The following is a 14,285-nucleotide window of genomic DNA, read 5'->3' as shown; positions in this document are numbered from 1 at the left end:
TCCTAAAGCATTTTTTAGTGCATGAAAACCTGAAAATTGACTAGAAATGAACTAAACAAAAGTAAAACTGATTAGTCCACTTTCATTGTCCAAGCTGCCAGAAATGCAAAAATAAGCATAAATATAGAAAAGTAAATTGGATTATTTAAAAGAAATTTTAGAAATCCTCTGTGATTTTTGGTAACAAATATTTCTAAAAAAACAAAGTGAGCTACAGCTCACTCACGAAAGCTTATGCTCAAGTAAATTGGTTAGTCTCTAAGGTGCCACAAGGACTCCTTTCTTTTTGCGGATACAGACTAACACGGCTGCTACTCTGAAAGAAATATTTCTTTAAAGATACTGAGCAAAATGAATCCCTAGCATTAACAACAGAATTTCAACTGATCCAGTATTGCTAAGTGTCATATCTCTATATACTGTTTCCTTCAGCAAACTGTGCCTTCTTATTTCTGTAATGTTCTAAAAATACTTCAATATGAATATTTAGTAGTTAGTATCATCTCTAAATCATACTATTTATGTGTCCAGAATTCCATCACATGTTTTAAATCTTACACCCTGGCTTGCATAAATATATATACATGCTTTGTAACATTTAATAAATTTAAGGGACCTCACAAAAGGTCAGAACTGGTTCATATGACCGTTCAGAGTTCTTTAAAATGGATCACCATGGCAGGTTCTTTAATCTGAATCATCACTACTAAAGTAGGAGCTGTCACAATATTCTGCTGTGTAAAGGAATTTATGAATAGTTGGGTTCATCTTTGGTATCCAGTGTCTTGGCACCAAATATGTTGAGAGGTTGAACAAATCTACGAACACCTTGTACCTGTCACTGAAAAAAGAAAATCAGATGTATTAACTTTAATATGGTAGCCTGGAGAGGCCATAATTGGCCTCTACAAAGCCTAATCTTGGTTCAGATCTAACAGATTACATTACAAAGGGCCCTGGGAACTCCCAATGTGTTTGAATGATATACTACACAAGCTAACCCCCATGATCTTCTAATGGAAAACATCTACTAGTAATGATTTCAGATTCTTTCCACCAAGTGTGGCAATTCAGGCTAGAGCTGAATGACACAAGATTGATTTGGGTTCATGTGGTTTCAATCTCCATGATTTTTCATTCTTAAATGAGCCACAAAGTGAAACTCAACCAAAACTGCCATCACGTCAAAACCATGTTTTTTCATGTTTTCTACTCACAGTCATTAGCTGATTTAGACTTGAAATTTAGGTTCACCGAAAAGCCTGAGACCCTTTTGTAACCCTACCCCAAGTTACATTTGTACTAAAACCCCAAACCTGCTGCATTTCTACTTTGACTGATGAAAATTACAGACAAATCTTATCTCAAACATCATGTCAGGGGAGTGGGCTAAATCAATATTAGAGCAGTTGCCAAAAGCCAAAGAGTGTTTGAAACCACTAGTTGCATAATACCTTCTACCCAAAACAAAACTAAAAGATTCCAGCTAGATGAAGAGATGTTTCCATGTGTGCTTCAAACAATCCAAAGTGTTTTTTGCATTTTGCTCTCCAGGCACAAAACTCAACTGTCAAGGTATGAGGTACAAATATAAGCTTTAAGGTGGCCTAACTGACTGAATATAAGAAAATATTAAATGACTGAAACTGTGCATATTCAAGAATGAGAAAGAGCTAGTTGAAGCTGAAACTTCCAGCCCAATTTAGTTGCCGTGATGATGGATGCAACAGGCAGGAAGCTATTTTTCCATCTGAAGTGCTGCGCTGGGGAATTGGTCAGTGAGACATGGAGCCAACATCCGTGATCATCTGTTCCTTGCACAGCAGGGAAGACCAAAAATTCTGAAGGATGATAACTGTAACTGATTAATTAGACACTCCCCGCCCCCGCTCTCGATTATTTTAATAAATCAATCTTCATAACTACATTGACTTATGGACTATCCCCTCCTGTCACTTGGAAAAAAATTCTCTCTCACAAGTTGACTGACAAAACACAAAGGAACTGAAAAGCTATAAACAGTAAAGCTAATAGCTTTTACCAGCATACATTCAAGTGTTCAGTCCCTAAATTCAAAGAATAGTTTAACTTTTTTAAGATAAAAGGTCACTATCTTCCTGCTATTTAAACCCAGCTATTTATATAAAGACGCCAGTGTTCAAAGTGTCAGTAGACACTGGTTATGTAATACTAATTGCTTATTTTCAGTAATTTTGGGCCTATGCTCTTTTTTCTGGAACCTTTCACGAATACTAAAATACTTTTTACCTGGATATGACTGAATGAAAAGTATTATTCATATTAAGTAATGTACTGTATGCAGATTATGGAGTGGTAATGAATAATATTATGAAGTTTAATAATTTTTCTTCATGCTTACCTCACTGTTGAGCGCAAATACTGGTAGCCTGATGATCCTCCTGTGCCAGCTTTGCTGCCAATCATTCTGTGCACCATGCAGACATGGTTGTCTTAGCAACAGAAATAAATAGAATTTGGCATTTCTAACTTACTTTTTATATTAAGTTGCTGCTTTAGGATACAAACAAGGGTTTGGTTACAATGATGTTGACCATTGAAATGCCAGTTAAAGCTGGCCATATAGCAAGTTGTATTGTATCATAGTTATATGTGAGGTACTCAGGTTCAGGGGAATGCTTATGACCATTTTCCTGGGACATCAGAGATAAAGATCAGAGAGGGTGACTCACTAGGTCACCAGGTAAACTCGTCACTCTTCAGCGTGTTGCATACTGACAAAGGAGTACTGTTGACTATCATCCCATAGATTGCAACATATTTCACCCTGTTTTGTAGATGGGGGGTAAGACAGTGCAAAGAAGGGGTAAAGAAGAGTCATGAGCTGTGGGGAGAAACTGGGAAACATACAGTAGTTCCCTTAGATAAAAAGGCGTTGCCCCAATTTTAGGCACAGCATGGAGGGGATAGGTTTAGTTTCAAAAGGAAGGCAATGGCTGTTCCATATACATGCATCAACAGCTAAGGAGGTGTCACACCTACCCTCCAGATCAAAGCAAAAGCAATTGTCCTTCGAATAAGAAGGGGAAAGAGGTCTTTTGAATTCTAATTGAACACACCTTAGTTACAACTATAGTAATAAAGGGAAAAACAGTCTTGTACCTAGAAGAGATACTACCACAAAATAGAAGGGGAAACTTACATCTCCATTTGGTCATGAGTACATCAATATCCATTAGAGAAGTAAGAAGCTGAAAGGGAACCTGAAAGCGAGGCTCCTCTCTTGAAAAATGAAAGACAAGACACAAAGATAGTTCTTATTACCTTATTGATATTTTCTTATGTCATGTTTGTCAAAGTACCACTTCAAGTGTGCATAGCATTGACTTTGGTAATTTTTCCCCCTCAATTTCTTCTACCAATACAAAAATCAGTATTCTAATAGGTGCTTTCATCCTCCTAAAATAGGAGTTGCATTTTGTTCCATGTTTATAGCAATTTGTCCTTAGGAGAATTTAAGGACCCTGCTAAAGTACAGTATATGATTTAGAATAGCTTTTCAACAATTAATTGCAATAATAAGTGGATCGCAAATTGTGTACATACACAATTTGTGGTGCATAATACGTCATCTACCCTTGACTTCTTCCTTCTGTCAGAATTCCCACTAAATCTTGCAGCAATATCGCCTTACTGTACCTGTAGAAGTAGATCATTAAAGCTCCTTTCAATGCATTATAAGAGAGTCGTCTTTCTCCTGCAAAATTACAGATTTTATTAGTTTTTGTGTTAATTTTCCTGCAAATGTCCAGAGTCCACTATAGTATAAACTAAGGATACAAAAATATATGGTAGGAAAAAAGTATATATTATAGTGTTTAGCTATCAGAGTTGCTTCAAAAGTAGCTGTATACTGAATGCCATCATTACCTCGAAAGTTGCCAAATCATAAAACTCAATATTAAAAAAAAAAGCGAATCACAAGTAACTTTCTAAGACAACTTCCTTCCTTATATTTTTAAACTTCTTTTCACAAAGGGTCCAGTTACTGTTATTAAACTATCTTTTTCCAGATGTGAACATAACTTACCTTTACTAAGAAGATGTTCATGGCGTTTTTCATCAAATAATGAAACAAGTATCTCTTTTTGTTTTTGAAGTTCAGCCAGTAGGTCCTCTTTTTCCTCTGACTCTTGTTTGGCCTTTAAAATATAAAACAAAATGGTTATTTTTAGAAGAGGCCTACAGTTTTTGATTTATTATACAGTTGCAATTTTCAGCATCATACTTCTATGAATTTACACATTTAGTGTAAAAACCATATTTTCAAACAAGTCAGATGTACCATTGCCTATGCAAAACAAAAAAAAATTACAATCAGTGCATGCACAAATGTACCTAAATCTCTACATTAGTTAGCCAGTTTTCATACCCAGTCAAGATCAATGCATGCACAAGATGGGGACACAATTACATAATTAGTTATTTTTTTAAAAATCTGTCCTTAAGTTCTGAGACATCTGATTTTATAGTTTCTTCATTTGAATGAAGAAAGAAAAAGAAACCCAACAATTAGAAAGATATTAATCTTAGAACTGGTCAAAGTTTCCCAGATTTTGAATATAGGATTTTTTTTTCATTAAAAATGTGATTTGACCTAAAGAAATTCACTTCCAAAAATGAATCCTCAAAATACCACATGAGAGCATTTTGTTAGATACATAATCACTCACGTCTAGATATTTTTTGTCCTCTTGAGCAACTAAATGATTTGTTTTTAAAAGCAAAACATTCTTCTCATGGTAATATTCATATATAGTTCAATAAGTTCAATATCAGTATGTAGAAGTCCCTTCTTGTCAAACCCATGTGTACCATTTAGTAAAGCAATGTGAAACAGCACAGTTCCACCTCGCAATGGTGTATGCAAACATTTCCTTCCATACGGATTCCCATGGACTTGTTCTTAGAAGAGTTGCACTTTGATCTTCAGACTCAAGTGCCTGGGGTGAAATTCTGACCCTAGTGAAGTCAATGGCAAACTTCTTATTGACTTCACTGGAGCCAGGATTTCAACCCTGTTTTTTGCAATCAAAAAATCACTCAAATAGCACACATTTCTGAAGTCAAATAATAAACTGGCCCATAAATACCTGAAAGAAGTGCATAGTTCCATTGCTCCTTAAAAACAACGTTTGTTTAAGACTGAATGAACCAAGGGAAAGGAACAAGGATTGGGTTAAAATGTTAACTAAAATGGCAGGATCTTCTTTTATCACATATCTTATGCTTGTTGATAGACTAAGGTACATAATTTACCTGAACTATTGCCAGTTCCTTTTCTAGACCTTTTAACACATTCACTTCAAATTTTCCCCAGAAATTAAATCCTTCTGGTTCTAGTCCTGGTGTTCTTTCCAGCCATGCCTTAAAAATAAAAGAACATACAACAAATAGGTGATACAGATCATGAGTTACTCTTAAATGACCCCAGAGTTGGGAGGCAAACTCCCCACTTCTAATCCTATCTAACATTGACTCCCTCTGTAGACCTGAACAAGTTACTTCAGCCCAAAAAGTGTTTAGGCACCTCACTCCCATTGATTTCAATAAAATGCCTAAATACCATTGAGAAACTGGGAATTTCTCAGTCAATTTCTCCTTCCATAAATAGGGTAAGAATATTAATTTAAAATAGGGCAGGTCTATACTTAAACACTTACCTCCACTAATTGCAGAAGTGTTGGCTCCTGCTCTGATTTAAGCAGCAGTTCATTCTCATGTCCCTTGAAGTTATCACGGTAATGCCTTCTGTTATAAGGAACTCTCAGACTCTGCGGAACACCAATCTTATTCTCTAATAGGCGGAACTGCAGGCTCTGAAAACCTGATGCTGGGCTCAAGTAATCTCTTTGGGTATGGAAGAAGATAGAGCAATTACATATTATTTCAATAATAAGGGTATTTTGTGGTTTTCCTATCCAAAACTAAAAAAAACCTACATAGACATTTCTAACATGAAAAGCATTTCAAATAAGACTCTCTGATATACTACAACATTGACATCTCCTTTGTTGCAACCCAGGTATCACAATGAAAATCTGATTTCTTTATTTTTAAGTAAATAACAACAAATTATACATTGAAATCAATATTTAAAAAAACACATTCAGGAGGAAATTTAACATGAATATTAATTTATTTCTAAACATACACAGCCAAACAGGTATTAAGAAAGGTGTCTTAAATCATTAAAATTAAAATAAACAAACTATAATATGTTTATTGGTGTTTAAATTATTCCATAGATCTGAACAATTTTTTGTTCGGGGTTTTTTCTGGACAAAAGGATAAGGTAGCGGTGTCACCCAGGCTAGTTTTTTGTTATGTGGGACTGATGTAAAATTAAACTATGTTGGCAAGTTGGAAGAACTAATTAATAAGAATAGCCATGATTCCCATTCCTTGGCAGTTTTAGTGGTTCAAAAATAAAGGATAAGATGATTATAATAATGGAATTGAAAGTCATTGATTTGGTTGTATAATTGCTTATTATACAATAATACATTTCTGAAAATTTCAATGGAAGATCTCTCAAAATAGATGGTTAATCCACTTATTTCTCTCTCTCCCCCTTTTCTTTTTAAGTTTAAAAATGGGAGAGAAGGATTCTGGCAACCTTTAAGGGCCATGAATGATATTTTGTGGGGTATTATGAAGTGGTAATAGGGCGAATTAGAAATGAGCTGTAGCTCAGGAAAGCTTATGCTCAAATAAATTGGTTAGTCTCTAAGGTGCCCCCAGTACTCCTTTTTGCAAATACAGACTAACATGGCTGTTACTCTGAAACAAATATATAGGTTGCCAAAAGGATCCAGGAAGGGCTGGGAGTTGGATGACATGGCCACAGGTGACCCAAGTGGAAACCACAGGAAAGCTAGGAATGGGGGTGCATGCAGCAACAGTGGAGCTTGGGAGTGAAAGAGTTAGGAGTTCTTTCCTGGAAGCGAGACAGGCAGATGGGTCCCAGAAGCCAGGCTAGCAGCCAGAAAGAGGTATTCAGGCTTCCAGGCCCCACTGTCTGCTTCTATTGGTAGATGGAGAGGAGAAATTCCTGGTGGGAAAGGGGGAAGTGAAGAGAGATGGAGGGTTGGTGGCAAAAAGCTGGCAGCAACATGCTGCTTCCACAGGCTTTTGAAACATTATATTTCAGTGATCCAGGACCACTGCAAACCTTATGAAGTTTAGATGTGTGAAGCCCCAGAACCAATGGGTTAAAACATCTAGCTCATGCTCTAGATGTGGAGCGGGGTTTCTCTCGCCCACACAAGTTTATGAATTGACATAAAATGTTGCAGAGAACTTATGGCTGTGAGAAATGTAAGGAAATTGCTAAGTCTTAGCTTGGCATTACCAAATGACAGGACAGTTTGATTATTTACATACTGTTATTTTAGTTTTGTAATGGTGATCTCAGCTAGCAAAGTCACATACCAATAATTAAGACAAACACCTGTTTAAAAATCTCACAATACATTGGACTTGCAATCAAGTTAGAGACTGTTAATGACCTTTATCGGTTACTAGTACAGCTGCTTCTCTCCCAAATACACACTCATGGTGCTGACCTAATTGATTTAGTTCTTCAGCTGAGTGGTAGAGGCTCAGGCTTTCTGCTCTGAAAGTCCTGGATTCAAACCACACTGTTAGCTCTAGTGAGGACAGTTACATAAGCACTGATGCTAATCAATAAAAAATAAATCATATTTACCTGAAATCAAAGAAGTCCAATGCAGTCATAGTTTCTAGAATTGAAAATTGCTCCACAAGTAATTTAAGGATCATTGAAATTCTGTGCATTCGAGCAACAACCTTGAGCATGTTTCTCTCATCTCTCACCTTATTAGAAAAGAAATACTTATGACCAGATTGAGAATGATGAGCTGATAAGCCGTTTATACCTTTGTGTTCTACCCATCAATCTCTTTTAGGGTGTTATTCATCCATCACTGCAGTAGCTCAGTGTATTCCATGTAAAAATCAATAGCAAAGTCTTGTATTAAATGTAGACTCCTGCATATAACTAAAATCATACTTTTTAGGCTTATGCTTAAAAGATCAACTGTGAGGGCTTTTTGTCTGGCTGCTTACTCATTCTAACTGGGTCAGTTATAAAGGAATTATTTTCCCCATGTTTTTAACTCAGAAAGTTACTGAAAGAGTTGAAAGTCTAGGCCAAAGTCATCCACAGTGTAATTCTATTAGAGTCAATGGAGAAGCAGACCAGAGGAAGCAGGAGCACTAATGTGGCTAAGAAAGTCGTGGCACAGCTGAAAAGATGCTTGCTAGCAAGCAGAAGGGGGAAATAAAGGAAGAAACAGGAGAAGTGAGTGGGGAAGGAACTGCAGAGCCGTTCCCAAGCCAACTCTGTGTCAGCACGTCCATTGCCTTCAATGGGATCAGGATTCCTCTTGAGATTTCTGAGGCAGTCAATGAGCACGACCAAGAAATATCAATGGAGGGATGAAAATGCTACATTTTAATCTTTTTCATAATCCTCCCACCGGTTTCTGAATTTCAATTTTTCAACATTTTTAATTACTTTTCAACAAAATATTACTTTCATGGAGAAATGTATCCCATTTTAGAGATGGTTAAAATTTTCTGAATTTCAGATTTCAACAGAAAATAATCAACATACTAAATTTCAGTAAAAAAAAGGGGGGGGACGACTAATTTTTCATGAAACTTTTTGCATTTTTTTTCCACATTTTACTACCAGGTCTACTTCCAAACAACATATATATCTTTATAACATCCACAAGTGCTGGATTTTCATTTACAACTATCAGTTTATTATTAAAATCTCATACAGCCAGCCATCTCTGATTGACAACACATCAGAAGAAACTCAAGAGTTTGTCATTACAATTCATAAGTGTATAAAGAATTTTGCTTCAGGGCAGTGTTAATAAAAGCTCAAAATATTCACCTTTTTTTCCCCCAGGTGTCATCATATAAGCATCGGCTGTTGATTTGATAATTCCTCTCCAGTTTCATCAAATCACATCCAAATACCAGAGGATTTTTTTCCTATTTTATTTACCAGCAATTTATACACTGATGAATAATAAAACATTACGTATTTTGCATAAGCAAACCAGAAAATTCAGAGGAAAGGGACCCTTTCAACATAAAAATAATAATTTTAAATAATTTATATTTTAAAAAAATCATTTACAATTATTATTTTTATGTTGAAAGTGTCCCTTACCTCTGAATTTTCTGGTTCACTTATGCAAAATACTTGTTTTTATTATTCATCAGTGTATAAATTGCTGGTAAATAAAATAGGAAGAAAACCTCTAGTATATTATATATAATTTTTCCCCTAGCCATACTTTTTTGGCAGTAAAATACCACACAAATAACCATCACCAGAGCTTGTGACTAGTATGGCCAAAGTGATTGCTCCTGAAGAGTGATCTGTGTAGGCCAGTTACTTTAGAAGATACAGTCCTCAGAACAGTGCATGATTTTACAGATCAAAATATGTGGACTATCATAATGGCTAAGTGGTGTCACTAAAGAGCTGAATTTCAGCCTTAAATCTCATTTTTGTGGTATATGTGGATATAGTAAAAATCAAACTTTCAGAAAGAGGCTTGGGTTTTCATATGATAAATATTTGCACATAACTTACACGGCCATTCTGAAAGATCACCCGAACTGAGTCCAGTTCCCACAGAATCTGCTTAAACCAAAGTTCATAAGCTACAATGAGAAAGGCATTGTTAGTGTTAATTTCATTGCCATTGCTGGTATGTAGAAAGAAGTTAAGCAAGTAGATTCGGAGGTTAATTTCCGAATTTATTGTTAAACCTTCATTTAAAATTAATGTTCTATTTCCGTGTGTTTGGGGTGTAAGAGATACTGATTTACAAATGTACCTGCTGTTTAAAGAATCTCTCCCTTCTTCAGACCATTGTTGCATGAAATAATTTAGCACCTGAGACTGTTAACAGAACTAATCACAGTATATTCACTTTTGGAACTCTAGGGTGGCATATAGCAATTTAACAACAGTTGGGCAGAGGGGAAAACCTGGCCAGGCTATCAAGACAAACCAGTGCTCTTACACAAAGCACCCTGGGATGTGTAATGTCCAAAAAGATAAAGATGGAACCTCAGTTTTAGCATGTCATCTAAAAAAGACCCAAATACAGTAAACAGCATAGTACTCATTTTACTATTTCAGACGGCTGAATCTGCTCCATCACAATTGAACCTATGGTTCTGAGGAGTCTAGGAGTTCTAAACCTGATGCTTAGGTCACTAAGCCATCTCCATTCTTATGTATATAATTAATTATGTTGAAGAATATTCTCATTCTCTACTAAAACTCTTCAAATATGGATTATGGACTCTCTCTCTCTCTCTCACACACACACACACACACACAAATACTGTGTTGGCAGAGAAATGGGAGAGAAAGCTGGTATTCATGAAGGAATTTATAACTGTGTCCAAAATCAGAACAGCTTCTGTACTCCAAAACAAACAAATGGTGTGATTGCACCAAACAACTACCTTTTTCTGTCCTGCAGCTTACCTTGATGGGTCACAATGAAAAGATGCTCATCATGGATCTTGTTTCCTTTTTTTTCACTCTGCAGCTGTTGAGCATTCAATATTTTGTCCAGCTTTAAAAGAAAGAATTTTTGTAATAATCTCAAAGCTCCACTGTTGGGTTTTGGACAAAATGTTTCTGATGGGAATTTATGTGAATACAACAAAACAAAACAAACCCCCCACATACTGGTCTTTAGTTGCATTTTATTTATTCTACATTTTAATAGTGAGCAAATCCATTGATTTTTTCTGTTGTTTACAACTGGGAATAGATGAAAGAAATATGATTCTGCCCCCTCAGTGGGGCTATTTGCAGAATAAAGTACTATTTGGAAAACATACCTTATGAGAAGGGCCCTACCAAATTCTTGGCCATAAAAAACACGTCATAGACCGTGAAATCTGGTCTTTTAAGTGCTTTCACCCTAAACTATACAGATTTCATGGGGGAGACCAGCGTTTCTCATATTGGGGGTCCTAATCCAAAAGGCAGTTGAAGGGGCGTTACAAGGTTATTGAAGGGGGGGTCACGGTATTGCCACCCTTCTTTCTGCACTGTCTTCAGAGCTGGGTGGCCAGAGAGCAGTGCCTGTTAGCCAGGCACCCAGCTTTGAAGGCAGTGGTCTGCCAGCAGCAGTGCAGAAGCAAGGGTGACAATACCATACCATGCCACCCTTACTTCTGCATTGCTGCTGCCGGTGGCTCTGCCTTCAGAGCGGGGCTCCTAGCCAGCAGCTGCCACTCTCCAGCTGCCCAGCTCTGAAGGCACAGCATCGCTGCCAACAGCAGCACAGAAGTAAGGGTAGCAGTATTGCAAATCCCCCCTACAATAACCTTGAGACACCCCCCCCACACACACACACACTCCTTTTTGGGTCAGGACCCCTACAATTACAACAACATGAAATTTCAGTTTTAAACAGCTGAAATCATGACATTTACGATTTTTAAAATCTTATGCCTGTGAAATTGACCAAAATGGACCACAAATTTGGTAGAGCCCTAATTATGAGAGATACTGGAAGTCTAGACACTCAGTCTATTTAGTTTATCAAAGAGAATGTTAAGGGGTGATTTGATCACACTCTAAATACCTACACAGAGAACAGAAATTTGATAATAGAGAGCTCTTCAGTCCTGCAGACAAAACTATAACAAAATCCAATGGCTGGAAGTTAAAGCTCAACAAATTCAGATGAGAAATACGGCACAATTTTCCAACAGGGAGGATAATTAAACCATTGGAACAAATTACCAAGGGTTGTGGTGGATTCTCCGTCACTGGAAGTTTTAAAATCAAGATAGGCTGTTTTTCTAAAAGATATGCTCTAGTTCAACCACTACTTTTGAACTTGAAGCAGAAATTAATTCAGGGAAATTGCCTGAGTTATGCAGGAGGCCAGATTAGTTGATCACAATGGTTGCCTGTGGTCTTAAAATCTATTAATCTCTAACATGAAGAAAAATGGCAAAATCTAGCCATCTAATGACTTTTAGATACTCATGTGTTCTTTCAGGCAGTATAGTTCAAAAAGCCATTTGAACAGCTTTTTCATTTGCTTTTTATTAAAGATGATAAGGAAAGGATAGGAAAGGAAAATAGCTAATGTAGTCTATAAATAATATCTGAATGAAATTCATTTTCAGTGAGGCAGAAGTCCTGTAGAAAAAATGCTATGGTGATCATCTTATTAAAGACCGTATTGTATGAAGACACACAAGCGTGCTGAATCAAAGTTGCCCAGGAATCTTATTACTGGAATTTTCTAACTTCTGACTGTTGACATTGTTTTTTAAATGTAATTATGTAACTATATAACTATTGAGACAAATTCTGTATAAGACTAGAGCAACTTAATTTATTTCAGTTTACATCAGTGCAACTGATGAAAAAACTGGGTCCATGAGCTAAATTTAAGACATTTTACAGACACTTAGATGTATTTTTTTCAGATTACAGCTCAGGGAATTTAAGCAGAATGGTTAATGGGAACTGCACAGCCCCTGCTGAGCATACTGAAGGTTTGCCCTGAGTAACCATCTGCTAAAATAATGAATCTTCTGCTTTGCTGTGATTTATCAAGGTGATGTGTTATATGCATCTCAGTGTAACTCTCTACTTCAACCCTTCTCCATTCACAATTTAGCTGCAGGACTAAAAATAATTCCCATCTAAACAACAAAATCCAATTTGTTTTCTCAAAAAGTTAAAAAATAACCAAGCGTCCCATTAACATTAACAGGTATGTGAGCTGTCATGGAATCTGGGGTGGGAGATGTTTGTTTAACTCAAATGTCAAGAGATACCGATGCCTGTGGATACATCCTTAGAGCTGGGAGTGAAACAGTGATCAGAAGGACTTGCCTTGATTGTTGACCTTCGCTGGCAAAGGGAGGGAAAGGACAGTGCCATATGTCAACATCTCAGATTGTAACAGGCATCAGGGCAGTAACATAATCCAGTCCTCACACTTACATGTAGATAGTCGCCATAGATAAGTCCACCTTTGCTGGCTTTATTCAGCCCTTCTTGTGACTTGTCTTCTCCTTCCTCATCCTCCAAAGACAGTTTATTAAAATTAAATCTAGGAATAAAAGAAAATTACAAAAGGAAATAACAGAGCTAAAAATATCAGAGCAGTAATTGTGCCTAAAATTCAGGCACTGATCTGCTTTGGTGGCTCAGTTTCGCAAACATATATGATAAGCAAAATAAACAGCATGTATCTATCTTCAACCTTTATAGCACACACATCACTATAGTATCTAGGTACATTCATATCTAGTATATCCCAATAGCCAATGCTCAAAAGAATTCTTAGTCCAGCTCTCTTCATTCACTGTTGTCTATATAATTATTTAACCCTTGGTAGTTAATGAATAGCCTCCTTTTGAATTTTACACTTACCATTCACATTGTATCTATCGTGTTAACTGACATTATGCAGTAAATAGAGAAATATACTCACTGATATTTGTTCCCCCAAAATGGGCACCCACTCATGACTCCAGAATCCAATAACTCGCTAAGCAATGTTCCCCAGGGATATAGTCTATGAACATTACCAAACCTACTGCAGCTGCCTTTTATGTAACCTGATCTTAGTGTACAGGCCAATCCCCTACTACTCCATCTGCCCATCCCTGTCATTCAGTAATAATTACAGAAGCTATCCTGACACAAACCTCAGTAAGTATTTGTTTTGTTGGCTGTTCTGTTAGTTGAGTCACCCAAAACAAGAAGAGTTGCAATGCTCATATTGGTCAAATGTCACATACTTTGAGCAGCTTTCACTAAAGTTCTTTTGACCTTGGTCATTTTCAGTCAGGCACATAGTATGGGATCAAAGCTAATACAAATAATAAAACAAATCAATGGGAATTCTGTGTATAAGTCAAGGGCAGAATATGGCTCTAAATATTGAATCTCATGGATTACTGACACAGGACTGTAATCTTTAAACACTTAAGTCAAAATTTCAAGGCACTTTTGATGAAAAAAGAGTGAAGTCTGTGTTGGGCAGAGATGGACTATATCCCAAAGGTGACCTGAACCCCTTCTGGAATTAACTCCAAAATAATATTTTTTAAAAAGATTACTTACACAGTCTCTCCAATTAAAAGCAAAACAATTATTTTATTAATAAATATCCATGTAAATTCTCATAGGGCAG

At 36.5% G+C, this 14,285-nt stretch overlaps 1 protein-coding gene across 1 annotated transcript; it reads right to left on the bottom strand.

Annotated features, from left to right (window-relative positions):
• Positions 1 to 264: 264 nt before the first annotated feature.
• TDO2 (tryptophan 2,3-dioxygenase) lies at positions 265 to 13,946 on the bottom strand. The gene is made up of 12 exons (XM_078852437.1): positions 13,891 to 13,946; positions 13,088 to 13,196; positions 10,592 to 10,682; positions 9,683 to 9,753; positions 7,751 to 7,878; positions 5,703 to 5,889; positions 5,299 to 5,406; positions 4,070 to 4,181; positions 3,679 to 3,736; positions 3,182 to 3,261; positions 2,381 to 2,471; positions 265 to 841 (listed from the first exon to the last, which is right to left on the bottom strand). Exons 1-12 carry the CDS (start codon positions 13,944 to 13,946, stop codon positions 688 to 690), a joined length of 1,245 nt encoding a protein of 414 aa, XP_078708563.1. The 3' UTR covers positions 265 to 687.
• Between the last annotated feature and the right edge of the window lie 339 nt (positions 13,947 to 14,285).

This window comes from Lepidochelys kempii, chromosome 4, assembly GCF_965140285.1.
Source record: "Lepidochelys kempii isolate rLepKem1 chromosome 4, rLepKem1.hap1, whole genome shotgun sequence".
Taxonomy (NCBI): Eukaryota; Metazoa; Chordata; order Testudines; family Cheloniidae; genus Lepidochelys; species Lepidochelys kempii.
The sequence above is the reverse complement of the archived record's forward strand: the minus strand, read 5'-3'. Positions and strand labels throughout refer to the sequence as shown.